The sequence below is a fragment of the Gymnodraco acuticeps genome, unplaced genomic scaffold (genome assembly GCF_902827175.1).
Source record: "Gymnodraco acuticeps unplaced genomic scaffold, fGymAcu1.1, whole genome shotgun sequence".
In the NCBI taxonomy this organism is placed as follows: Eukaryota; Metazoa; Chordata; class Actinopteri; order Perciformes; family Bathydraconidae; genus Gymnodraco; species Gymnodraco acuticeps.
In genome coordinates this window covers 5,072,406-5,098,938 of record NW_022990701.1, presented here as the reverse complement: position 1 = coordinate 5,098,938, position 26,533 = coordinate 5,072,406, and the positions used below count along the sequence as shown (strand labels likewise).

The window sequence follows — 26,533 nt, the reverse complement described above, 5'->3', positions numbered from 1 at the left end:
ATAAGATTAGTTGTATAAAAAAAAACAGTATTGCTTTAGCCTTGTTCTCCACACTGCAGCCCAGTAGGTGGCGGTAATCCTACTTCAAGCCTGTTTGCCATCCACCAATAAAGCCAGCGAAGAAGAAAAGGAAACGTCACATCCGGTGACGCTGAGCGTAGGAATCGCCGAGCGCCAAAGTAAATGTACTCATTTGTTGATTGATTAAACAAACAACTAAGGTAAGATTACTGTATCTAAAATCAAAACATCAATGTCAACTTATTTAATATCTATATGTTGCAGTAAAGAAATGCACTTTTAATGTTGACATAATGTTGGACTGTTTTTACACGTATTTAACTTTCGGTTTCCTGCCTTGAGGAACGCTAACTAGCATCTTTTAAAAGTAGGAGAATAATAACGTGGTTTAGTGAAACTGTGAAGCAAAGTGAAAGCTAGCAAAGCAGGCATTGTTTCCGACAAAGACTTAACATGTACAGTGGTATCGGTATCGACCTATCGACTCTCTTTCCAAAGTCCTAACAAACCAGTATGTAAACTTTAACAGTTTCGGAGTGAAAGCAAAGTTGTTATTGGACATTGTAGTTCGTTATTGAGGGTTTCCATTTCTTTCTGAAACTTCATACTTACTATTGCACTGAATTTCAGAGGAAACTATGCACATCATCAAGAGTTTTAGTTACTTTTTAGCCATGATGACTTTATAGAATATGATGCAATGCTATGAAACGACCCAACCAAATACAAAGGGGTTACAATCAGCAGTAAAAAACTACATTAAAAGGAATGTATCAAGTTTTATTAATCTAAAAACAACAACAAAGTACTCAAAGGAAACATTTTACTGAAAGAATTGTACTTTTGATTTGCTATGGTTTTATGAGCTGGGCTTGAATTTATTGTATTGTGAAAAACATTTTAATTCAGTAATTGTAATAATGTATTTAATCAAAGGATCTGAATCCTCCTTCCACCACTGCCTAAAAACTAGACCAACATCTTATGCATAGTATTCATTCTTGAGTTAATGAATGCCTTTTCTTTATCCAGTTTTCCGATGGGTACGACTGGAGAAATTATCATCCTCAGTGATGATGACGACTGTGAAGACGTATCACCCAATGAACTCTCGGTTTTCATTGTGGAGGTGGAGGATGTGAAGAAAAGTGGTAACAGCTGTTTACTCACCAGCAGTCTGTATGTGAGGGTGTTCATGTTATAAAGAGTTAACTATAGCTGCTCCTCTTCTGTGTTTCAGAGTGTGCTGTACCTCCCACCGCTCTGGATGAAGACCTGGTCATCACCTTCTCCCGCAGCGCTGAGGTCCTTCCTCACGCACGCTACGACTGTCCCATACATCCCTTCACGTGAGTAAATTACCACACACACACACACTCTCTTTGGTGGTTTAACGGTAAACAGAAGTCACGGTTCGGTTTATACCTTGCTTTGAAAGTCACAGTTCAGTTGAGCAGAAAAAAGCATCCAAATGCACAAGGATATCTTTCTTTTGATTTGTGTTCCCATACTTTGTGAATATTGTCCTTCTTCTTTTTTTTACTTTTTTTTTTACCTCTATTCAGTTATTGACCCTTCCTCTCTTCTGTACTTTTCAGGGCTACAGATTGTGAGGTCTCTGTTCCTGTTCCCAATAACCACCTCATGTGTGATCAGTGCTTCTGCTACATCTGCGACAAGCTGGCCTCATCGGTATGTGGTGACTTACCGTCTGAAATAGTTAAATATATTCAGAATGACCTTAAATTAAAGTTTTTTTTGCATTTGTTGTTGAAAGAAAAGTGCCTCACAGCTGCATTAATGTTGTCCTGTGTGTGTGTGTGTGTGTGTGTAGTGTAAGTGGTGGTGTTACAGCGGTTTGTGTCACTGCAACAGCCACAAGAAGAGTGACTTTTGGAACAACCACAGAAACTGTGCGCTGCTGGGAGGACTGAAGACTTTTAACCTCACTTTGTCTGAAGTAGACTCTCACCTCCGAAATGCAGGTAGACGCTCTCACAAACACATCTGGAAATCTCAGTGACATTTGGTAAACCACAGACTTGAATTACATGTAATCTAACTGCCACTGGATGTCTCTTCCTCTTGTCCAGAGACGATGCTGCAGAGCTTCAGACAGGAGCTCTCCACACTGTACCATGTCTTCTTGAAGGGAAGAGTGCTGGAGGAGTGCGGTCCGAGCCAATCACGCAAGAATTGCCGCATCTTTGAGTGAGTGACGTACTAGAGCTGTAATACATATATATATATATATCAGGGGTTATTCTTTTTGCGTGAAAGTCTGTATGTTTGTACCAAACTTTGTCATTCCAACAACCCAAACAACAGTGTAGCATATAAGGGTCACTTAACAGTTTTTCACATAAAGTTCACGATATTAAACGTCTTTAGGTGTAAGAGAAGAAGCTGTTATTGAAGGGGGGAAATATTCTGATTAGGGATGCTCCGATCGATCGGTCACCGATCGATATCGGCCGATACTCACTCTCTACCGATCGATCGGTGCTCTCTAAACATGCCGATCGCGAGAGCCGATCGCATGACGTAAAATACATGACACTTTTCTCTGTGCGCGGCAAAACAAGCTCGCCAACATGGCTTCACCGGTCTGGCATTATTTTAAGGTGTCTGAAAAAGACAGTAAAATAACGGTATGCAACGTGTGTGAAGCAGAAATCCTGCAGCTCCGCCCGCCGGACAGGTGAGCGCAGCGAAACACACACACAGGGAGAACCAGACCGCAGTTCATTTCCTCATATTCCAAACGAGAAATTACGGTAGCAAATCACCCGGTTCTTTACGACCAGAACTATTAACGGGATACAAACCGGAGGAACCAGGCATGGAGGGAGGTGGCAGAGACAGTGGGTGAAACTGGTAAGTTTTCGCCTGTTTGGGGAGTTTATATATATATATATATATATATATATATATTGCTCGCATAAAATCCCCGGGGTTTTTTGCTTTGTATGTCGGGGGCGGGAGATTCATGTGATTGGTTGTTGGTCGCGTTGCTCGCAAAAAATCCCCAAGCTTTCAGACACGCCCAGCTCCAAGATTTTTGAAAAGCTGCTGTGTGGACGTACCGTAAGAGTTAGACCTAACACACTTAGCTATTTTATCTACCTCTGGAACAAGCTAAACTAGTTATTATAAATATATTTATTCTTCATTGTCGGGTCACTCATTACTGGATCAGTGAGCTGCATGAGATAGACTACTGTCAGGAGAGGGAGAGAGGGGGGAGAGAGAGAAGGAGAGAGGAAAAGAGAGCGCTTCCGCTCATTTCTCCCGTGTTATTATCCAAAGTGAATGTACACTTGAATAATGTACATCATTTGAATGTAATAATTAAGTTGATTGTTGTTTGTGGAAGCTCCAGTGAATGAGCATTAACTGAGTTTAAACATCACTTTAAATGGAAGATTTAAAGTGATGTTTAAATCTTCCATTTAGGCCCCGCCCACTCGATCGGATCGGCGATCGGTATCGGCCGATACTGATTCCGGCGATCGGTGATCGGCGATCGGCCCCGAAATTGGCGATCGGAGCATCCCTAATTCTGGTCATTATTAAACTCAGATTTTCCTACCTAGACTGCCTCGGTAATCAAGGTGAAACACTGAAGGCTATAAAATGACTGATCCGTACATGATTATCAACCTGAGTGAATGCGATGAGATTACGAGTCGAGTGTCAAGTCAGTGTGTGAGACTCGAGACGCAACCAAAAACCATACCATGAAAAACAATCCAAATTGAACAAAAGTATGTGGACATCTACATGCAGTGAATACAAAATAGACCAAAGGCTTGTTGTATAGCATGGCTACAAAAACACCATTATGTCACATTAGAGCACTGACATTATCAACAAGTTGTAAATGACTGTATTTTTTGTTGTTTTTTTGCAGTTACACTCCTGTGTACGAGTATGTGTCATCCTTCCTGAACAAAGCAGATCAACAGGACAGCCGAGCTGCTGCCATCATGATGCTAGGAGCCACTGAGGACTTTATTAGACATTTTCAAGTCTCAGGGTACACACACACCATTTAGCATTTCCTGTTCTAGCTTCAATGGTTATTTTCACAACTTTTATGTTTTTTGTGTATTAATTTCCTCCGGGATTATATGATTCTTTACAGGACTTTCCTTTTACAGTCTCCCACTGCTGATGCTGCTAAAGCCAGACTACTGTTATTGCAGCGGTAAACACGCACACACACGCGCGCTTACATTACATTTAGCTGACGCTTTTATCCAAAGCGACTTACAATAAGTGCCTTCGACCAACAAGATACAAACTTGAGGAAAACAGAATCATATAAGTACATCAGGTTTCATAGAGCAAAAACATTTCAAGTGCTACTCAACTGGCTTTAGATAAGCCAGTCCTTTATTAGTATAAAAGTGCTTTGTTAGTAATTCTATTGCTCAAAGTGGAGTCGAAAGAGATGAGTTTTCAGTCTGCGCCGGAAGGTGTGTAAGCTATCTGCTGTCCTGATGCCAATGGGGAGCTCATTCCACCATTTAGGAGCCAGGACAGCAAACCCACGTGTTTTTGCTGATGGGAACTTGGGTCCCCTTCGCAGTGCGGGTGCAGCGAGCTGTTTGGCTGATGCAGAGCGGAGTGCACGTGCTGGGGTGTACGGTTTAACCATGTCCTGGATGTAGGAAGGGCCAGTTCCATTCGCAGCATGGTATGCAAGTACCATTGTCTTGAAGTGGATTCTAGCAATTACCGGAAGCCAGTGAAGGGAGCGGAGGAGCGGAGTGGTGTGGGAACATTTTGGAAGGTTGAAGACCAGACGAGTCGCTGCATTCTGGATGAGCTGCAGAGGTCGGATGGCACATGCAGGTAGACCAGCCAGGAGGGAGTTGCAGTAGTCTAGGCGTGAGATGACGAGAGCCTGGACCAGAACCTGAGTCGCTTTCTGAGTCAGCTGGGGACGTATCTTCCTGATGTTGTAAAGCGTGTATCTGCAGCAATGGGTTGTAGCAGCGATGTTTGCAGTGAAGGACAGGTTGTTATCTAGGGTCACACCCAGATTCCTTGCAGTCTGAGTCGGGGAAACAACAGAGGTGCCGATGTTGATTGTCAGGTCAAGAGTGGGACAATCTTTTCCCGGAAGGAAAAGCAGTTCAGTCTTGTTGAGCTTGAGGTGATGATCAGACATCCACTGAGAGATGTCATCTAGACAAGCAGAGATGCGTGCAACGACCTGGGTCTCTGAGCGGGGAAAGGACAGAATTAATTGGGTGTCGTCAGCGTAGCAATGGTATGAAAAACCATGCGGTCTAATGACAGATCCGAGCGAGTTTGTGTACAGGGAGAAGAGGAGGGGACCAAGAACAGAGCCCTGAGGGACCCCTGTAGTTAATTGACAAGGGTCGGACTCGGACCCTCTCCAAGTTACCCTGTAGGTGCGGTCTTTGAGGTATGAGGTGATGAGGGAAAGTGCAGAGCCTGAAACTCCAAGTTCTTGGAGAGTGCGAAGGAGGATCTGATGATTCACTGTGTCGAATGCAGCAGACAGGTCCAAAAGGATGATGACAGAGGAGAGGGAGGCTGCTTTAGCAGTGTGCAGTTCCACACACACACACACATTCACACCGTGTGTTGCATCCTGTCTGTTCATTCATTTGTTTATGAATATCTAACGTCTTCTTCCCTGCATGTGTTGGGGTTTTTCAGGGTCATAATGGCTATGCAGAGACAGATGGTGATGGCTGATTTCCCGACAGGGTTCCAAAACAAACTGCACGATTTTTACAAGCGGCTGTATTTCCCCACTGAGCTGAAGAGCGTGAAAAACAGGTGTGTGTGTGTGTGTGTGTGTGTGTGTGTGTGTGTGTGTGTGTGTGTGTGTGTGTGTGTGTGTGTGTGTGTGTGTGTGTGTGTGTGTGTGTGTGTGTGTGTGTGTGTGTGTGTGTGTGTGTGTGTGTGTGTGTGTGTGTGTGTGTGTGTGTGTGTGTGTGTGTGTGTGTGTGTGTGTGTGTGTGTGTGTGTGTGTGTGTGTGTGTGTGTGTGTGTGTGTGTGTGTGTTCAAATGTGTCTCTGAGGCATCAGTTCACAACCGTGTTTGTTGTTTTTGATCCACAAGGTTTCACATTATAACTTTGTGAGTGTATGTGCTTCAGTCTGAATGTCCGTCCTTGGGATGATGTCCTGCTGGTGTCTGTGCTGAAGGGGCAGAACGTGACGGGTTTCCGCAAAGACAAAGGCAAGAAGGACTTCCTAGTTGAACAGATTTCTGTAGTTCTACTGAGAACAGAACTACTACAGCGACAGCACAGGTACAAAACACACGCTCACACCCTCTCTCTTTCACAGTATAATTGATTCCACAGTCTTTTGTCCTATGCGCAGCTAAAGCGTAGTGGTTGGCAATCTTCACTTTTCGCTCCTTTAACAGTGACAGTATACAGTATAAGCCATAAAGATATTGCAGGAGAGAAGACGTAGCAGCCATCCACGCTTTAGCTGTCCTGCCACACTCTTCAGCTTTTCTTCTACTAATGAAATGAAACTTGTCTGGTATTTCTGTCTACAGATACAAAGAATTGTGCCGCTACCTACGCGTTGTCGAGACGGACAATCCCGTACTGTACGTCTTAAAACTAAACCTGCTTGACTGAAGCAGAACTGTGTTTTGAGTATAATTTCATTGTGTATTTAACAAGTAACAAGTGTCTTTTGATGGTCTTTTAACTCCAGGTATGTGAGATTGAACCCTTTGTGTTTCACTTTGAAAATCTTGCTCTTATATCTTTAGTCAATCTTATCTATTCATATTATATTCCACCTATACTGAGTCCAATCTTTAAACCAACTTTAGTTTTGATCATTACTACCAAATATTCATTCATTTGAACAATTTAACCTTTTTCAAATGATTTTACACAATCCCACTGTTGTTTTGAGCAAAATAAATAAAATACTTTCTTTATACTAAAGGCTAGGAGATGAAGCGTTCTCATTCATAATACTCCGTTCGATGTCTCACTATGGGATGCGCCTCATCGCGGAGCAAACAGAAGCATCAATCTCATTACGCCAATCCTGATTGGCTGGTGATCTTGACGTCAGCGTCAGGGAATTCACCCCCTATAAGTAACTTGCGCCACGACGCATGCGTCATTCAAACACCTCTTCTCGCTTCAGAGCACATCTCTATAGTAGCCGGACAAGCTTAACGGTCCACAGACTGAACCCAAATATAACCATTTCGGTCGACGGGCGCTCGCCGGCTACTCCTTCTGCTTCGCAAGAAGACGGTAATACTAACGCCAGTTAGTATTAAAATCGACCTCGCCGTTTCTTTCCCCGGAAAGTAAGGTAAGGTTTTGATTTTTTGCAAGCTAGCTACGCACCTGTTGCTAGCTAGCTTCCCCTTACTACCGACACCACGGTAGCGAGGACGCTTTTCTTTTTCTCTCTCACGGAGGAGAAAAGGATTAGAAGTATATTGACACACCAGTCAATATTCTTTGAGAACAAAGGACCCACACCGTCCCTTTTTCTCTGTATTAAGGACGGGTTGGTAACACTTTTTCTCTCAACGACGTACCTGTTACGAGCGGGTCCTCTCCACGCCACGAGGCGAACAAGATGGACGCCTCTCCCTCTCACACCAGAGGAGTCAGGGACTCGGAGGCTCGGTCATGCGGCTGCGGGTTGAAGATAGCAGGCACAGACTCACACCAGGTCTGCTCGTCCTGCCTCGGGCTGGAACACGCCCAGGAGGCTATCGACAACCCCGGCTCGTGCGGGCATTGTGCCCGTTTCACCCGAAAGAGCCTCCACCAACGGCTAGCACACCAAGCTAGCTTGTTGGAACAGGACTCCCTCATGTCCACTGATTCGCCGTTAGGCAATCAAAACACGGGGGCGTCCGCCGCAGAGACTGAGCCCCTCACTGTGGAACCGGGATCCCACGCCGTGTCAGGCCGGGACCCGGTGGCGGCAAGAGACGCGGGAACGGAGCCCCACGCCTCACCAGGCGGGAGCTCCCGGCGAGACCTCACCATGGTCTCGCCCGCAGAGGCTCGGCCTGCTCCGCATACCGCCGATGGAACTGCTGGTGGCAGCCCACCTCCTACCGAGGATGGGCCCGTCACCAAGCAGGAACCCCACGCTGCCAGCGAAGCTGGACCGTTTCCAGTCGACCATGACTGAACGGTCCTACAGAGCCGCAGCGTTGTCCGCCAGGGCTCTGAACGTTTCCTCACTGCTAACCGCATACCAAGCGGAGCTCTGTGAGGATATGTTGAGTAATCCTGGACCGGCCGTTCTGGATGAGTTGGCCGCGGTCACAGACATTTGTCTCCGTGTCCAACGCTGCGCCGTCCAGGCCACGGGCAAAACAATGGGGATCATGGTGGTGCAGGAAAGAGCTAGATGGCTCAACCTCACCAACCTCCCAGACCGGGAAAAGGAGGATGTGCTTGACATGCCCATCGTTCCCGAGGGGATTTTCGGCTCCGCTCCTGCCTCCATGCAGAGGAGATGCGAGTCGAAAAAGAAGGAGGACGAGGCCCTCCACCTCTGCCTCCCTCGAAGGGCCCAGCCGCTGCCTTCGCAGCGGCAGCCCTTCGTCCAAGCTGCTCTGAACCCTGCTCGGTTCAAAATACCGAAAACGCAGAGGTCGCAGTCCGCCCCGAGTCCCCAGCCCAGGCAGGGGACGAAGGCGAGCTGGCCTAGAAAATCTCCGGTTCCGGCTGCAGCCCAGGCGCAGCCAACCCAGAATTTCGGCCAGCAGTCGAGGAAGAAGAAGCGAGCGGCGTGACAGCCCCTCCTTCTCCCCTCTGTGACAGAGCTGGAAGTCTACGGTTCCCCAGCTCTAAATGTGTTCCTGCCGCCTCGAGAGATGCCTCAACACCATCCTCAAGTCTGCATAAACACATGTCACACACTTATTGATTTTTCTGTCATAAAACATTTTCCGCTGACGCATCCAGGCTTTGAGCCAAGGGCGCAGCTCAAAAAAATGAAAAGAAAAACAATAAAAACAATAAACAGTCCGTCAACTGTTCCACTTCTGAGAGCAGCTACGGCCTCTCTCAAAGGGCGGACAATTGACAGGTCTGTGAAGGCACCACCGTCACGCGCATGCGCAGTGCCGGCTGGACCTGTAAAGGCACCACCGTCACGCGCATGCGCAGTGCCGGCTGGAGCTGTAAAGGCACCACCGTCACGCGCATGCGCAGTGCCGGCTGGAGCTGTAAAGGCACCACCGTCACGCGCATGCGCAGTGCAGGCTGGAGCTGTAAGGCACCACCGTCACGCGCATGCGCAGTGCCGGCTGGAGCTGTAAAGGCACCACCGTCACGCGCATGCGCAAGTGCCGGCTGGAACTGTAAAGGCACCACCGTCACGCGCATGCGCAGTGCCGGCTGGAGCTGTAAAGGCACCACCGTCACGCGCATGCGCAGTGCCGGCTGGAGCTGTAAAGGCACCACCGTCACGCGCATGCGCAGTGCCGGCTGGAGCTGTAAAGGCACCACCGTCACGCGCATGCGCAGTGCCGGCTGGAGCTGTAAAGGCACCACCGTCACGCGCATGCGCAGTGCCGCTGGAGCTGTAAAGGCACCACCGTCACGCGCATGCGCAGTGCCGGCTGGAGCTTGTAAAGGCACCACCGTCACGCGCAGTGCCGGCTGGGGTTGTGAAGGCACCACCGTCACGCGCATGCGCAGTGCCGGCTGGGGTTGTGAAGGCACCACCGTCACGCGCATGCGCAGTGCCGGCTGGGGTTGTGAAGGCACCACCGTCACGCGCATGCGCAGTGCCGGCTGGGGTTGTGAAGGCACCACCGCCACGCGCATGCGCTGTGTCGGTGGGGATTGTCGAAATGGGGCACCACAGTGCTCAGACACTGGAGGGCCCCATAACACAACAAATAGAGACTCAGAGGGGAAGAGACGTGACATCTCAGCTGGCTCTAAGGAGCATACAGCGGGAGATGCTCACGACATCTGCTTGGGTTTCTCAAGACAGTTACACGGAGCTACAGACTCCAAGTCACCGTCACCCCCCCCTCGCTTCTCGGGCATTCTGCATTCGCAGGCCCGAGGAGAGTCAGCCCATATTCTGGAGAGAGAGATTCTCTCACTCCTAGAAAAGAGGGCTATATCTATTGTACCCGCCGAGCAGAGTCAGGGCGGCTTCTATTCCAAGTACTTCCTCGTTCCCAAACGGGGAGGGAACGGAATTCGGCCAATACTTGATTTGAGGGCTCTGAACAAATATCTAAAAAGATATAAGTTCAGAATGCTCACTCACACATCTCTGCTGCGGCTCGTGCGACAAGACGACTGGTTTACATCAGTCGACCTGAAAGATGCGTACATCCCAGTATATTACCCACACAGGAAATATCTGAGATTCGCATTTCAGGGGATCTGTTATGAATACAGAGTACTCCCCTTCGGTCTGTCTCTCAGTCCAAGGGTGTTTGTACGATGTACGGAAGCCGCGATAGCCCCGTTAAGACAACAGGGTATTCGCCTGGCGACCTACCTGGACGACTGGCTGCTTCTCGCACAGTCGGAGCAGGAGGCTGTTACGCAGACAAATGTCCTCGTAAAGCACCTGCTCAACTGGGTTTCATAATAAACACAGAGAAGAACATGTTGTGCCCCGCACAGACTATACTCTTCCTGGGTATACGCCTGAACTCGGTGCCCTTTTCAGCTCGCTTGTCAGCGGAAAGAGTGAAAGCTTTCAGAGCTTGTCTCGCTCTTTTCCAGCTGCGCAAACATGTTCTCTTCTGATCATGCCTGCGATCGCTGGGGCTCATGGCGTCAGCCATCCTGGTCGTACGACTGGGACGCTTACACATGAGGGAGTTTCAGCGGCGCGGAGAGTTATGGTTGAAATGCGTAATGGCACTGCGCCACTGGCTGCACCCGACTTCTAGTACGAGGTGTGCCTATGGGTGCTGTCCTTTCACGGAAAGTGGTCACCACGGACGCATGTCTGACAGGTTGGGGAGGTATTTATGAAGGTCGCCCGGTGAGGGGTCTCTGGAGCAGAGACCTCCAGCGGGCACACATAAATTACCTGGAGCTTTTAGCGGTGTTTCTCACCCTAAAACGCTTTCTGCCTTTCCTCAGGGGACATCACGTCTTCGTGAGGACAGACAATACGACCACAATATCGTATATTAACCGCCAAGGGGGTTTGCGTTCTCTCCAGTTACACACACTGGCGCGCAAACTGATCCTATGGAGCGGTAGACGTCTCCTCTCTCTGAGAGCGACGCACGTACCGGGAGTGATGAACCTCGGGGCAGATCTACTGTACAGAGGTATACCACTTTATGCAGACTGGACTCTACATCCAAGGATTGTGAGCCAGCTGTGGGTGCGTTACGGCAGAGCCACGGTGGATCTGTTCGCATCGAAAGACAACGCTCAGTGTCAGCTGTTCTTTTCGATGCGCGATCTAAATGCACCGTTAGGCGTGGATGCACTCGCGCACGATTGGCCCCCGGGCCTTCTGTACGCGTTGCCACCCCTGGCTCTGATACCCCCAACTCTGGCCAGAGTGAGAGAGCAACGCCACACACTTATCCTGATAGCTCCGCACTGGCCAGCTATGTACTGGCCAGCGGAGATATATCAGCTTCTGTGCGGGCAGCCATGGCAGCTCCCACTACGCAGGGACATACTGTCCCAAGCGGGGGGGGGCAATCTTTCACCCACACCCAGAGCGCTTGGCTCTATGGGCCTGGCCCGTGAGTGGTACAATCTGAATACAGTGTGACATGAAGCTGACCCTGGCAGCTGCCAAGCGAGCCAGTGGCACTCATGCGCTATCTGTACAGTCTTCATGCACTCAGTTCGCCCCAGGGCAAACAGAGTGTGGTTGAAGCCCAACCCTACCTTTATCTTAAGGCGGTTGGTTCAGGTACCACATTTGACATTGAGGCATCCTCCCCGCCACTGTATTCCTCCGGGGAACAGCAGCCGGATTTGCCGTGTTCAGCCCGTGCTTTACGCACGTACAGGGACAGATCAAGGGTGCTTCGTCATAATGACCAACCCCTTGTGTCCTGGGCTAACCCTTATAAGGGCAAGCCTGTTACTAAGCAACGGCTCTCCCACTGGTTTGTGGAAGCAATTGCTTTGGGGCTCATACGAGTCAGAGTTCGCAGGCACCCTCGGGTCCCGAGCTCTTTCGACTCAGGGTCTGGCTGCATCCTGGGCTCTGTCCAGGATGTCTCCCATCCAAGACATTGGTGCAGCGGCGAGCTGGTCCTCGCCGCTCACTTTTGTCCGCCTCTTAACAGGCTGGACATTCTGCTCCCAGTGTGACTCAAGCAGTGCTGGGCACCTGGTTGAGTCAGAGCTCTACCTGTTAAGTTCTGGTTGGTTTGGTGATTTTCGAGATAAGCTCGTCTGACAATACGGGAGCTACAATTTCCCATAGTGAGACATCGAACGGAGTGTTATGAATGAGAACTATAGGTTCCTTACGTAACCCCAGTTCTCAGAGTAACATGAAGTGAGATGTCTCACCAGACGGCCCTCCTTGCTATGGTGAAGCGAGAAGAGGTGCTTATTTTGAATGACGCATGCGTCGTGGCGCAAGCTACTTATAGGGGGTGAATTCCCTGACGCTGACGTCAAGATCACCAGCCAATCAGGATTGGCGTAATCAGATTGATGCTTCTGTTTGCTCCGCGATGAGGCGCATCCCATAGTGAGACATCTCACTTCATGTTACTCTGAGAACTGGGGTTACGTAAGTAACCTATAGTTTTTGTACTGTCTGGAATACATTACAATTATTTGTATTAGGGCTGCACGATATTGGAAAAAACTGACATTGCGATTTTTTTCCCCCCTGTGATATATATTGCTATATGAAAACATACAGGAATTGAAGAAAATACCGTTTTTTTTCCCCGCAAACCATCCTTTCTTGAACTTTAATGCTATACAATTGGTATTTTTATACCACTATATTTAACCGGATGAAGGATTTTAGTCATGGACGTCTGGATCTTAAGTTATCAGAGCAACAAGCTGAGCTAGCTCGGTTAGCATCGCCGAACTGCCCTGGAGAAACACATGAAACTACTTTATTCAGTGTTTTTACCTTTAATCACGGGGTCCGTTTGCTTTGGAGATTTGATTGTGATTGGTGGTTTGCTGTGCATGCAGAGCCTGCATGTCACTCACTCAAGTACCCCTGACATGAGAGCCGCGCACGTTTTCCTTTTATAGCAAGCAGCAAAATAATTGTAACATGACGTGTTTGAGTTAATTTGCCTACTTAATTTCACACGTCCTAAAAAATTAAAATTAAAGAAATCACACGTCCTGCGATGTGAATATCGCGCATTCGCATTTCGCGATTATCTTCACGACACGATATATCGTGCAGCCCTAATTTGTATGCATTTTTCTATTTTCTGTGCAGTGTCAGATAACCAATACCTTAGACGACAAAAATGTCCTCTATGCCTACAATTGGTAGAAAATAGCAAATGTACATATTATATTTCACTACTAGTGTAGTGTCCTGATTATCCCCCCAAAAACGACATCTTAATAATTGTATCCTTTATTATGTTCTGTGTGCTAAATACTAAGGAATATTTATTGACAGTCTGGGAAATGTCCGACAACATTAATGCATAGATGTCCATTTTTTTTCAGACGTGACATCAAGTTGTTGACTTGCTGCATTTGTTTTGCTTCTCGGTAGCTTCCAACAGGTGCAGGACCTCATCCCGTTCTTCATGTGCATGATGGGGGACTTGCCGTCCGCTCTGGGCAGTTTGCTCCCCACAGTGAACCCCCCCGCCTCCCGCTTCACGCCACAACTCTTCCTCTTCTATCTTCTCGTCTTTCAAACGGCAACGGCACCAAAGCTGGTGGTCCTTCAGTCATCAAAGCTCTCCTTTGATACAGCGTGGGAGCCGATTAAAGGTCAGATGTAGATAAATTACTTGTATAACAGCTTTTTATTTGAATAAAAAGAAGAGTTTCTCATAAGTCTCCACTCTGCAGATGCTGTGCCGCTGACTTGTGTCACTCTGGTCAGGTTTGCTCTCAGGGTTCATAGATGCTGCCCTGCTGTCTACGCTGATGTAAGTCTGCTAACACTGCTCAGTTTCACAATTAATCAACACATAAGAACAACAGCTCTTTTAAAACATCACATTATTTGAGTTATTCAGGCTTTTGTAGACTCTGAAACAGTTATATGAAGTGAGAATCTGGAGGCAACAGGACTTTGGTATCGGAAGATTGCTGGTTTTGATTTGGAGTCCAAGTGGTATTGACCAAAAAGCTTTGGCTCAATCGTGTTTTTAGAGCCCAAAAAAGTTCTACGTTGATGCGCTCCAAGTCGCTGAAATAGTGGTGTGTGTGTGTGTGTGTGTGTGTGTGTGTGTGTGTGTGTGTGTGTGTGTGTGTGTGTGTGTGTGTGTGTGTGTGTGTGTGTGTGTGTGTGTGTGTGTGTGTGTGTGTGTGTGTGTGTGTGTGTGTGTGTGTGTGTGTGTGTGTGTGTGTGTGTGTGTGTGTGTGTGTGTGTGTGTGTGTGTGTGTGTGTGTGTGTGTGTGTGTGTGTGTGTGTGTGTGTGTGTGTGTGTGTGTGTCCAACTTAAGATCCATATTCAAAACTACAGATTCAAAATTGTACAAGTTGAAGCTTTTGTTTGAAGAGGAGACAGGTACTTGCTTTCAAGCAGAACAGGGCAAACTAACTTAGCGGCAATGTTTACGTGTTCGGTGTAATGACGTACAACGTCCTCGACAACTTCTGTAGTCCTATTATTCAGCCACTTGTTAACAACCATCGTTTTTCAGACACGTAAACTCTTCAAAAATCCCCAGTGGGGTCACTGCTGATGTATTTAATGTCGTAGAACAAAACGTGATCCGTCTTTTACATTTGTGTTAACCACAGACCTTATTTCCAACTATTTTCCAAAATCCTATGGAGAAATCCTATTGACTCTGAGACGAGGGAACCGGTAGTGGTAAAATGCTGACTCACGTCCGGGTTTTAGGACTCGTCACTGCTCCACTCTGTAGAGCATGTGCACAGACTGCAGTGCTTTTTAAAAGGGAAAAAAACAGTTTGTTTTGAAAAGTGTATTGACCTAAAGTTCTCTAATGTGTGTGAATTTGTAGTAGAAATACATGTATGACGAGCCCAGCATGTTGCAATGTGTGATTGTACTTCTGATATCTTTCTGATCCAGCCTCAGTGTTGGGCCAGTTTAATCAATGTCGCTAACACGCCTAAAGCTCTGCAAGGACCGAGCCCAAAGTTTCTTCTCGTAAGTGTTTCTTATTTATATACAGTTCCGGTTTGAAATGGTTAGACAATTCTCAATCTTTAATTTTTTTTGGAGTAATTCAGTATTTGTTCTCTGTCATGTCTGGACTTCAGGAAGCGATGGGTTTTGTGAGCTCAACCCTTCAGGACGAGTACGGGTCAAACATACAGATCCCACGATTCTTTATGGAGGTTCGTACATAAGATCACAAATACACTCGAACCAATGGATGTTACACGTGGCTAATATACTTTTAATATATCTGTACCAAATGTTTCTCTTTTATGTGCAAAGGCTCAATTAGTGTTTGTTTAAGCTTCAAAATGTCTAGTTGGGATATTTCGTGATTAGAATTAATGATGGTTTAAACTGAATTAATTGACATAAATTAAGTTTAGGACTATTCATTACAGCCCTACTTAATATATGTGTGTTTGTGTTTACAGGAGTACCCAGATCAGGCCCTGTTGCTGTTGGTAACGGGAGCTTTGTGTTTGAGAATCCTCGATGCTCCTCTGAATCCGGCCTTCCCGGTGCTCAACGCGTTTAAGGTAATCTCCTGTTCCTGTTGAGAGATAAACAGTTTGATGACTCTCTCACAGCGTCCATGTTCCTCAACACCATGAATCTGAGTGATGTTTCTGTGTCTCAGGAGAACGTGTGGGCTCTCAGCTGGCTGTGGGGCACTTTGTCCTCCAGCCCCGAACGCTTCAACTCCTTCCTGCTGGAGTTCTCCGAGGAGACGGAAAACTTGACAGGTGTGCGGGCATCTTTTTAGTCCTTCCTTGTTATAAATTCATCACTAAACCCACAATGTCCTGATTATCTGGAGGTTGAAAAAGGGGCAGGAGTATCAGTTTGACAGAACTCAGGTTATGTTATTAATCCATGATTTTGGTTACTTTTTTAAACTAAATAAGCTTTCCACATAGTTTACAGCAAAACACTGAAAATGATTGTTTTCCAAGTAAAACGCCACATCACCTACATTATACCTTTCACTGTAGTGTCATTAGCTGTATAATATTTAAGAGAAATAATGTATTTGTATACTTTGGTGTCACCTAGTGGCAGTAATTAAGAATTGCAGCAACACCAGTGTTCCCTCTGTATTCTTTCAATGAAACAGAGTTGATGTGTCGGCTTAAAGAAAAAAACTAACTTCTAAGAAAGATGGCTGAACCATGCCAAGTCTTTTTTTATAAAAAAACAATTTCAATTATCAAAGAGCTGAGGTTATTATCAGCAGTGATCTTTTTATCCAGTCAGCAGGGCTTTGCATCACACTGATGAGACACGAACACAATGACACGATCATCGAAGCATTACTATACAGAGCCACTAGTGGGGGAAGCTGTTCACTGTTTCTGTGCACGAAGAAACCAAACTGCCTTCAGGTGCCACAGAAAAGCATGTCTGTGCTTCTGTTTCTGTCAGATGGGGATACTTTATTACCCCTTCTTCCTGCCGCTGCACACTCAGTCGTTTCAAGTGAGGACCAGTGAGCACCACAACCCTTTGAGTCAGTGAACTATTCTATTTTCCTCTTATTAAAAAAAAAAAGTATTAAAAGGCTTTGGATCTGATCTGTTGCCTCCTTCACATGTGGTGAGGCTTCACGTGGTGTATCATTACATTACATTTAGCTGACGCTTTTATCCAAAGCGACTTACAATAAGTACATTCGACCAGGAAGACGCAACCTTGAAGAAAACAGAATCATATTGTTGTGATGTTGATGTAACCATGTAGGCGGTCCAGTGGACCTGAAACTAGCTAAGTGAAGGCTCTGTGTCCGCTGTAAGTCCCTCTACTCTCATCAGCTGTTCCTTCCTCCGGCTCTTTTTGTTTGTTCAAGAACCCGCTGTTAAAGGGAAAGTCTGCAGTGTCCATTTCTCTTTTGGTGGTGTGTAATGTATAGTAAAGTTGAGTCGACTCCCTGTTTTGTTGGTCTGCTATACAAGCAGGTTTTTGCAAATTTAAAAATAAGTTTATGTATTAAAAAGGTTTTCATTTTTTGTGTGCTTTTGACACGTTGGACCGCCTCATTAAAACAGCCACTCCTTTTATTTTCACATATGACCCCTTTACCACGGTTAGTTTCATATAATGACACATTGCGCTTTTATGTATATATGTATTCCTCTCTTTTGAAGTGAAAGAGCTCTTAACAAAGTAACAATGCTTTAAACAAAGGTCATAGCAGAGTAACCATTAAAAGATCTGTAAAATCCGCTTCGCTAAGAAACAAGCCTTACCTAGTCTGTTGCAGGTCACATTTTGGCTACACAATGGCTCAAAAAGTGACATTGACAACGTTTCCTTTAAATGATATCATGAAGTAAGGGACGATACAAAGGGAATTGATCTGTAACACTTGTATTCTCTGCAATGCTAACTGGAGGGAGCCTGGAGGGCATTTTAGTGAGATTGAAATCTTCTATGCACCTGGACTGATGTGCTCTCTGGGGGACCTTCTTCAGTTTTAATAAAGACCTTGAAATAAAATAGTCTGAGTGGATATGACATAATGGTATTTATTTCCCCCCCAGGCTTATCCTCCGATCACTGGTTCCATTTGCGCATAGATCAACCAGACTGTAAGTGTTACCAGAAGTATTTGATGTAAAGCCTCCTTCCTACAGCTGATGAATGTCGGAATAACCCGTTTGTATCCCTCCGGTTTTTGCAGCCTGATTCCTCGCTGATGTTTCTGTCCAACACAAACTCCCGGTGCCTGGCCCTCGGCACAGTGGTGAGGGAGGAGCCACAGGAAAATGTGTCTGAAGTTTTATACAGACGCTACAATGTGTCTGACGAAGAGACTCTTAACAGATCCTCAGTGTTATTCAGCATTAATACGACTTTAAAGACACTTTATGTTGACTACTTCGGATCACAGTTCCGTTTGCTAAATGGTTTTGAATTTAATTCTGCACTAAAGGATTTTTTTCCTTTCAAGTGAGTGATGCTTATTTTCATGACTTTGTGGAACTACTCGAATATATTCACTTTTGTTACAAATGCCCCAAAGAGGTCATTATGTTGGAAAATAAATGGAAAATATGACTTTTTTAAAAAGGTGTTTTTATTGCTTTATGTTGCTTGATATTGAATCCCAATGTAAAATATACGATGTTTATCTTCAGAGTAAATGCACACAACCTTAAATCGGCTCATATTTGCAACAGTAAAATAACACAAATAAAAGTACAGTGTTAAACAAGGCTTTGTCATTAGCTTCAGTTCAGAGTTTAAAGGAGCATTTCGTATTTAATGAAGTGGGGTTTTATGAGGCACTTGTCCATAGTCAGTATCTAACCTACAGTAGTTGGCGATCTGCAGTTAAGAAGGAGCACAAGCACTCGAGCAAAGCATGTTCTGATCTCGAGGACAGCGTAAAAACATGTATTAGCCACCTAAAAAAATTACTCAAGACAATTTAAGGGTAGGCTATATTAAGGATATTATCATTGCAATACCTTGACATCACCCTTTTCTGTAAGTAGCTGAAGATGTTATCTATGTTCTCTTCAAAACCACCATTGACAAAAAGAGTAATTTTAGGAGTTGCTGGTCTATTCTGCCTTGGTGCGTTTGTGTTGTGTGACTTTGGTATTGTAAAGGGTAAGTTCTGATTCAACAAAGTGACAGCAACACAAAAAAACGAACTGATTGATGCAGAATAAACCAGCAACTTTAGTTTTTTTGTCAATTAACTGGTGATCTTGAAGACAGCATACATTACAGCTTTAGTTCCTGCTAGGAAAAAGACTGGCAGCAGGCTGAAGCTGTTAAACCATTCTAAATACAGCACACACTCAGACCGTTACTGATTTTTAGGTGGCTAAAATAGGTTGTGCTGCTGCCTCTAGCTGGTACACCGATCTGTTTCTTCAGACTGGGATGTGCCACCACTGACTGCATATGTTTCTCGTGCATACCCACTCCAAACAATCTGAAATGTCCCTTTAAATTACACATTGTTTAAATGCGGCTCAATTCAACGAGTTCACATGTCATTCAGTAATAAGCCTTCAGTTTAAAAACGCACTCCAATAAAAGTTGATACTTCATGTGTGGAGGCTGCCAGCATCAGTAAAAGTCTTTGGTGCCAGAGGGGCACTGGTGCATTTGTGTCCAGTAACCTAAAGATACATGACCAACACCATCATGGAGTAAAAATCATGCATACACACAAACTTTCATCACTGCAGATAAAAACATAAAAGCCTGATTCTTCGGTGTCAGATAACACAACTTAGATTAGACGAATCAGCGCACTGCTGTAGGTATTATTATAGACTATCTTCATGACTAGTCTTTTATTTCTGTCCTTCATTTGTTTATGCTGTATATGTATTCTTATGCAAGTGCATTGAATTGTAAGAGAATCTTAAAACCGGTGGTCCACGTCCTGCGTGGCGCTGTTTGATGAGGTCACACAGGAAGTTCATCACTTTCAAATCATTGTCACTGGTGCACAATCCCCGCATCAACAGGAAGTTATTTTCCTCTGCGCCATCGTTCCCTCCAGCTTTGTGTGGACGTAGTAACGCAGGATTAAAGGTGCACAGCAGCGCCTGGTTGGCCAGTGCAGTCAGGCAGCTCTCCAGGTGCAGCAGGTAGGTGATTCCTCGGCTGATGCCAGAGTGAGGGTCAGCCAGTCGACCAATCAGAGAGCCGGAGTACGACGGACATTGCAGCGTCCTCTGGTCCAGGTCCAACAGCGCCAAGTAACGACTGTAGCGAGTCAGAGAGTGAAGGATGCTGGCCAGAGAGCTGGAGGCGGATCTGGTTAAAGAGAGAAGAAGAGTATGTCACTTTTATACGTTTTTAATTGTTTTCATTTTCACATTGAAACATCACTATTCTTTTGCATTATGCATGAAACATACATGAACATCCACCAATCGATTTTTAAATCATACCCAAAGTCAAGATCAAACATTAAAAACATCAACAATCAACATCTCCATTTAACTGCATATGAGCAAATTAACAATAACGGTATTATGGTGCATTGAGCTTTTGTATTACAGTAAACATTAACAAAGATTAACATGTATTGATTAAAAATGAAACCTGATTAGCTTTGTTATGCAAACAAGAGGCTCTGACTAAAAGGTATTAGCAAAAGCTTTTTTGTGGCACAAATATTACAGGCTTTAACAAACTGGCATTTACTGGATGGCTTTTTAAGTGTGACGTACATCTGGTATTCTGTCGGTACACTAATGTATGGACAGTTTACAAAAGGTCTGACCAAATGAAAGAAAGCAACCAGGAAAAGACTACAGGGCATCTCAGCATAAACATTAACTAAGTGAGGAAAGGGCTAAGACACAAAACAAATGGTAATATAATAATGTCATATATCAACATCTAACAATTGTTGTACCTGTGTATTCCTATCAGTCTCCAGGTGAGCAGGTCGGTCAGCTGCAGCGCTGCGGTCAGAGACGCCTTCACAGCGCTCCCATCAGGACCGAGAGCCGGCAGGAAGAGACTCAGAGCGTCCACCAGCTTCCTGACCAAACTCTCGTCGCCTCCGATGACGACCAGCGGCCGGCCGCTCAGGAGACAAAACAAGGCATGCTGGGAGAAGGAGTTCTGTTTGAGGAACCTGAGGGCTCTCAGTCCGGCTTTCCTCCTCCGATGGGAGCGGGAGCGGCTGTGGACGTTCTGAGTTGGAGACGGCGGTTCGGTGGAGCCGGTGATGCTGGTGCAGTCGGACGCCTCGTCCACGCTCAGCAGCCGGAGAGGAGAGCAGGGCGGAGACCAGCGGTCGACCTCTGCCAGAGCTACAGCAGGGGCGAAGTTCACATGAAGGTCAAGCACCGACCGCACCGTCCGATGGACTACAGACAAGCGAGGCTTCGACTCCACCGTTACTTCATCTAAAAAAGAACAGTTTATTTCATGTTAATGCCTATTTCTGGTTTATTAAACTCTGTCGTATTTTCATAGTTTTGTTTAACTATTGTGTGCTTGTCTGTTTATTTCTGCGTCCACAGCTAATCTTTTATACTGCTGGACTACTTGTCATAATAAAGTTTATTCTCATTTTGAACTGGAGCAGATTATTTCCATATCGATATATTTTGATCCAGTGAAATCAAGCAGAATAAAATAGAGGTTTTGACAAACTTATGTTTTTAATATTAGCCAAATAATTGTTATTGTATACTTAAATGGTGCTTGAGACATAAATATTGTAGCAGATGTTTTACCTGGCATTGGTTTGGACATCTTCTCAGGACCGTTGACTTCATGGACATGATTGCTCGTCAAACATTCAACGACCTTCTCCTCTTTCATTATAACCTCACCACTAACAGTTTTTTGCTTTGAGGTCTCTTCTCCGTCAGCACGACCGTCATATTCCTGAGCATGCTCCTCGTTTTCATCCTCAGAAACTGAAGTACTTGCTTTGAATGTCTTCCTCTTCTTGAGGACATCGCCAGATTCACACTCTGCCAGTATTTCCTCCTCTTTCTCAAAGCCGTTAGTAAGAGCTTGTTGATCCGACTCTTCCTCGGTGATGGCGGTGAGGTCGTCAGGAAAGATGGACTCGGTGGTGCTCAGAACCTCGATGCTGTCTTCACTGTTGGCTCGTCTGGCGTACACTCTGCCGCGCCTGATGCCTGAATCTACTGCGGCTCGCCTGTAAGAGGAGTCCGTCATCCCGACTGAGGTTTCTGTTGAAGAGAGGGAACCGTGTCAGAGGGGCCAAATACTGCAATATGCATTCCTTCTAAAGTACACACATCAACCTCGTAAATAAAAGATATTCACTGTAAGCAATCAGCTAATTGTCTTTCAGTACCTCTGCTGTCAGAGCCATGCTGGGTCTGATAAGACTTCTCCGTCCCGAGCACTTCGATGCTGTCGCTGCTGCTCACACTCCCCGTCATCTCCATGGCAACGCTGGGGTCAGGGGTCATTGTCCTGTCATCTCCTGCCTCCATTTTGATGGGGATCTCCTCCACGCAGGAGCAGAACGACTCCATGTTCATTGGTTCGGATTGAAAGGCCTCGACGCCGCTCTTATTCCCCGTCGCCCTCTGCAGCTCGGCCTCAGCGCTCTCTCGCTCCTCCTCAGATCCCTCCTCTGGCCTCCAAAGCTCAAACAGGAAGTTGGTGAGCGTGAGCCTCCTGGACAACGACTGTATGGTGCTTGTCGTCCGCAGCACACTCCTGTCCCCACGTAGATGGCGCTCTGTGTCAGCGAGCTGCTCCTTCATCAGAGACAGGAAGTAGGAGTTGCAAAGCTCCTGGAGAGGCTTCAGACGGCGCTCAGACCTGCAGGAGGAGGAGAAGGAGAAGGAGGAGGAGGGACCGGGCTCAGGAGGCAGTAACGCTGTTGGATCAGTGAGGGAGTCGGCTGGGTCGTAAGGCAGGAAGTCAGGATGTTTCAGCTTCCTGTTTGGGTAGGAAGTGACCTGGCGCAGGAGCTCTCTATGATTTAGGATTGAACGCTCTACAGCTTCAATCTCATCTGCTTTCTCTCCCTGCTTTGCGTTTACCTTTCTTGGAGGAGGATCAGTCTCCTGATGCAGGGTCAACCGTGTGTACCTGAAACAGTCAGAAAGAGTTGATTTATTCAGCAGCCTTGGAGAGTAACTTAAAACTGGAGTGCAGGGCTTTTACATATGCATGAACGTCTGTAGCATTCAAGCCCTTGCCAAAGGAGTTCACACAATGGGACTCATTCTATCGCCGCCAGGGAAAAGCTCTTTATATTTCACAGAATACCAAAGTTGTGGTGTCCAAAAAAAGTTTCTGGAGTAGAAAAAGAAAAAGAAACTGCATTTTGAGGAAAGATTGTTCAAACTAGATGAACTGCAGCCCGGCTATAACCTTCTGTCAACTAGTCAAGTTGTCTGTTTCTCCAAAATTGCATCATTTGACTTTGTGTTTAATTTTCATAATTACCATCTTACCATGGCCAAAAACATGTTTTGTAAAGGTGAGAGTGAACTTTGACCATCCTTGAGTCCAAATGGGCTTTTGTGCCAAATTTGATGAAATTCCCTGAAGGCCCTAAACTTTGTGTTCTCAATGATTTTTGTTCCCCAGCTAAACCTTCTCCTATTATGTCAAACCTTAAAATAAAAGGTTTTATTTTCTCAAAAATGTATATTTCCCAGGGGCAATATGTTGAGATTAAAGCATACTAATGTTATGTTGATTTTAGATGTCGCCTATGATATCTCCACACAGACCGAAGGGGAATTGTTTTGTTTGTTCTTCCTACATTCATTTGCAATTCCAACTGTGAAGACAGCCCTTCTCAATCTCTTACAATGTTGGTTTGTATCAGGACTAACACTCTGGGCTGTGTGAAACTTGAAGTGTATCAGGTGATGTATTGGCCAATATGGAAATGTATTTCCGTCTCTAAAGATGTATATTAATATTTCATCGAAGTAAATACTAATCTTACTCAAGCTCTTGTAATTTTCTCTGCAGCTCCATAGAGAACGCCTGTCTGTTCCCCGTCTTGAGGCTGTCGGAGGCCTGAGAGAAGCCTGTCGACAGCTCAGATAAGTTCTCCATCAGCTTCCTCTGGTCGGAACAAATGTACGCCACGCAGAAAGGACGCACCATGCCCCGAGCCTCAAGGTCATACAGGGTCATGTGGTGCACATAGGCAAATGCATCGTCCGCTGAATCCCCAAGAATCACTTTGGAGTCCTCGCTGAAGTTGAGGCGGGGGCCAGGGGATGCGGGAGGGGTGTGGCCCGGGCCGGACGCCTGGTAGTCCACAGACATGATGCGCACAGAGAAGTGGTTCAGGTCGAACAATCCGATGACCCTGGGGTCGTCCGGTATCGTCAGCACAGGTTTGGGTCCAACCTGTGAACACACAGCAGAGGTTTGAAGAGCTGCAGTACAACATACAATAGATATTTACCTGGAGTCACAATTACAATTATTTTTGAATATCACTAAAGACTTCACTTACCACTGAGATACATTAAAAGGTCTGATGTTGTTCTAAAAATAACAGTCATTTGACTACAAAAGTGAATCGCCCACTACATTCAGATAATCTATATTTTGTAATTGTACTTGCTTTGTAAGCCAAAGCACCATAACAATCTCTGGTAGCAGCTTCTCCAGAGTACATTCTGCTTTTTGCTCTTTATAATAGGGTTTTCAGTCTGTTTATTTAAAACAAACAAGACATTTGTAAACTTCACCTCAGGATCTGGGAAATGTTGATGGAGTCATCAATTAATAAGGGAACAAAGGTACTGATTTGATTGAGGGATTGAGTTTTATAAATATTGGAGTTCTCTGTTTTGAGTTTGTAATTGTAAATAAAATATATCTTTGAAAATGTCAAACTGGGTTAAGGAAGTTGTGATGAGCTATTTCTCAGTATTTTCTAAAATGATGTTGAGTGTAAACTATCAATTGATTAAATGAAAAATATAGAACATATATTTGTATATTTCATTGTTGTACATTTCTTAACATTCATAATAGAGAATTGGCTAGAATTACACAACAAAAACATGTACAGAATACTACCAGGCATTGTTGTATTTGTTGTTGTTGTACTAAAAGTGCAGATGGTCCTAGTTTTTACTTTTAGTTTCTACTGAGAATCTTTAATGTTGTGTGATTTATTTGTCTACTGAGATTCACACAATTTTCAATCATATGTCATCATTATTTCAGCAAGGGTTGGATGAAGAAATCAGCATCACTTTACTTTCAGTTTCAAAACTGGTTTGTGTGCAATGGCTGCTTTGTGTGACTGACTGCTCGTATTTTGAAGAGTATACGTAATTTAATCTCTCTTACATAAGAGATGCTGATCTCATTGAGACTTCCTGGATACATTTAATTACACTCACTTTCAATGGACACACCATAATCGTAAAAGAGAAATAAAAGCAACACAACCACAATTTTTATTTAAAGAATATATCAAATAATTAAATAACTCGTTTTTCTTTTGTTGAAGAACTTTCGTTATTCTTTCAAATTGATTAACTAATAAAACAATGAAATTTTCCAATATATCATTATTATTATTCAACACCTTATGTCACATAGTTATTATATACTATTATATTATCTACATTGTGAAAATATCAAGGATAACAAAAGGAAATGCACTATTTGTTTAAGTCTTGGTTTCTTTATTATTTGCAACAGTAGTACACTTACAGCACATTTATGTAAACTGACCTCAGGTATTGAATTGTATAGAGCAGGGTTTACTAGCAGAACTATGGAGGACTTAATGTTTTAAACATCTGTATATAGTCTGTCTTACCTGCTGCTGTCATATTTTGTATTTCCCTAGGAGATCAATAAAGTGATGACTTCTCAAGTAGAAGTAAAAGTCCTGAATCAATGAACTATTGCTTCATTTCCACAGCAAGTTCATGCAATGCTGATTTGAATCACTTTATAAAGATGGTTGTGTAGCTTAAACCATACATATGTATCAGAATGTGTTTATATTTGGTTTTGATAATCCAAATCTGCAAAGTAACATAAACTGACAGAAAATTGTTGACGAGTACAAAGTCCAATATTTGACTCCAAAATGAAGTGGAGTAAAAGTATAAGGTAGCATAGAGAGGAAATACTCAAGTATAGTAAAAGTACATCAAAAGTATTTGCTACTTACTAACTGAAATGTATTTTATCCTTATTGTATTCTAATTGTACCTATTTATTTCTGTTTTATTCAGTCCTGCGTTGGTATTAAGTGATCTTTTAATCACAGTACTCTGGTTATACCTGGGAAGGGGGAGATAGATTAGTATTTTAAAATGTGTTTGGTTTGAGAAGCACTTTGAGTTACCTTTGAATATAAAAGGTGTTATATCAATAAAGTTTAACTTCATTTGATGTAGAAGTATAGCACTTTATTACATTTACTTATTTACATATCAACACAGAAAACAAAGGTTAAAGTCAAAGTATGTGTCTTGTTTATTGAACCCTTTCTCACCCAGTATGACAGCAGGAACAGATTATTATCCAAAAACAAACACACACCTGTTCTGAGAATTCAGCCACCAGTATGAAGTCTCTGTTGAACTGGGCGGTGGAGCTCCAGGGGTTTGGTGGAGGCAAGAGGGGGACAGAGAGCTCATCGGGCAGACCCTGCTCCTCCTCTCCCTCCCCGAACCCCTCGGTGCCGGTGAAGGCCAGCAGGTCCGGAGACCCGATCAT

The 26,533-nt window shown here is 44.8% G+C and overlaps 2 protein-coding genes across 5 annotated transcripts; one reads left to right on the top strand and one right to left on the bottom strand.

Annotated features, from left to right (window-relative positions):
- Positions 1-117: 117 nt before the first annotated feature.
- Positions 118-18,399, top strand: zgc:112980 (uncharacterized protein LOC503706 homolog). Of its 4 annotated transcripts, XR_004570497.1 has the most exons (20): positions 118-221; positions 1,054-1,172; positions 1,262-1,370; positions 1,620-1,713; positions 1,856-2,006; positions 2,115-2,232; positions 3,935-4,060; positions 4,169-4,231; positions 5,719-5,841; positions 6,165-6,320; positions 6,578-6,631; positions 13,744-13,967; positions 14,049-14,128; positions 15,248-15,325; positions 15,439-15,516; positions 15,772-15,876; positions 15,978-16,083; positions 16,763-16,847; positions 17,878-17,925; positions 18,018-18,399. XR_004570497.1 is itself a non-coding variant. In XM_034231374.1 (19 exons), the coding sequence occupies exons 2-19, from the start codon at positions 1,061-1,063 to the stop codon at positions 18,020-18,022; spliced, it is 1,830 nt and encodes a 609-aa protein (XP_034087265.1). In that variant the 5' UTR covers positions 118-221; positions 1,054-1,060; the 3' UTR covers positions 18,023-18,399. The 4 variants fall into 4 exon arrangements, 1 of the variants encoding a protein (XP_034087265.1); XR_004570499.1 differs by lacking the exon at positions 4,169-4,231; XR_004570498.1 differs by lacking the exon at positions 6,578-6,631.
- On the bottom strand, positions 18,396-26,533 carry smcr8b (Smith-Magenis syndrome chromosome region, candidate 8b). The gene is made up of 6 exons (XM_034231373.1): positions 26,357-26,533; positions 23,775-24,187; positions 22,155-22,903; positions 21,559-22,026; positions 20,727-21,225; positions 18,396-20,119 (listed from the first exon to the last, which is right to left on the bottom strand). Exons 1-6 carry the CDS (start codon positions 26,531-26,533, stop codon positions 19,672-19,674), a joined length of 2,754 nt encoding a protein of 917 aa, XP_034087264.1. The 3' UTR covers positions 18,396-19,671.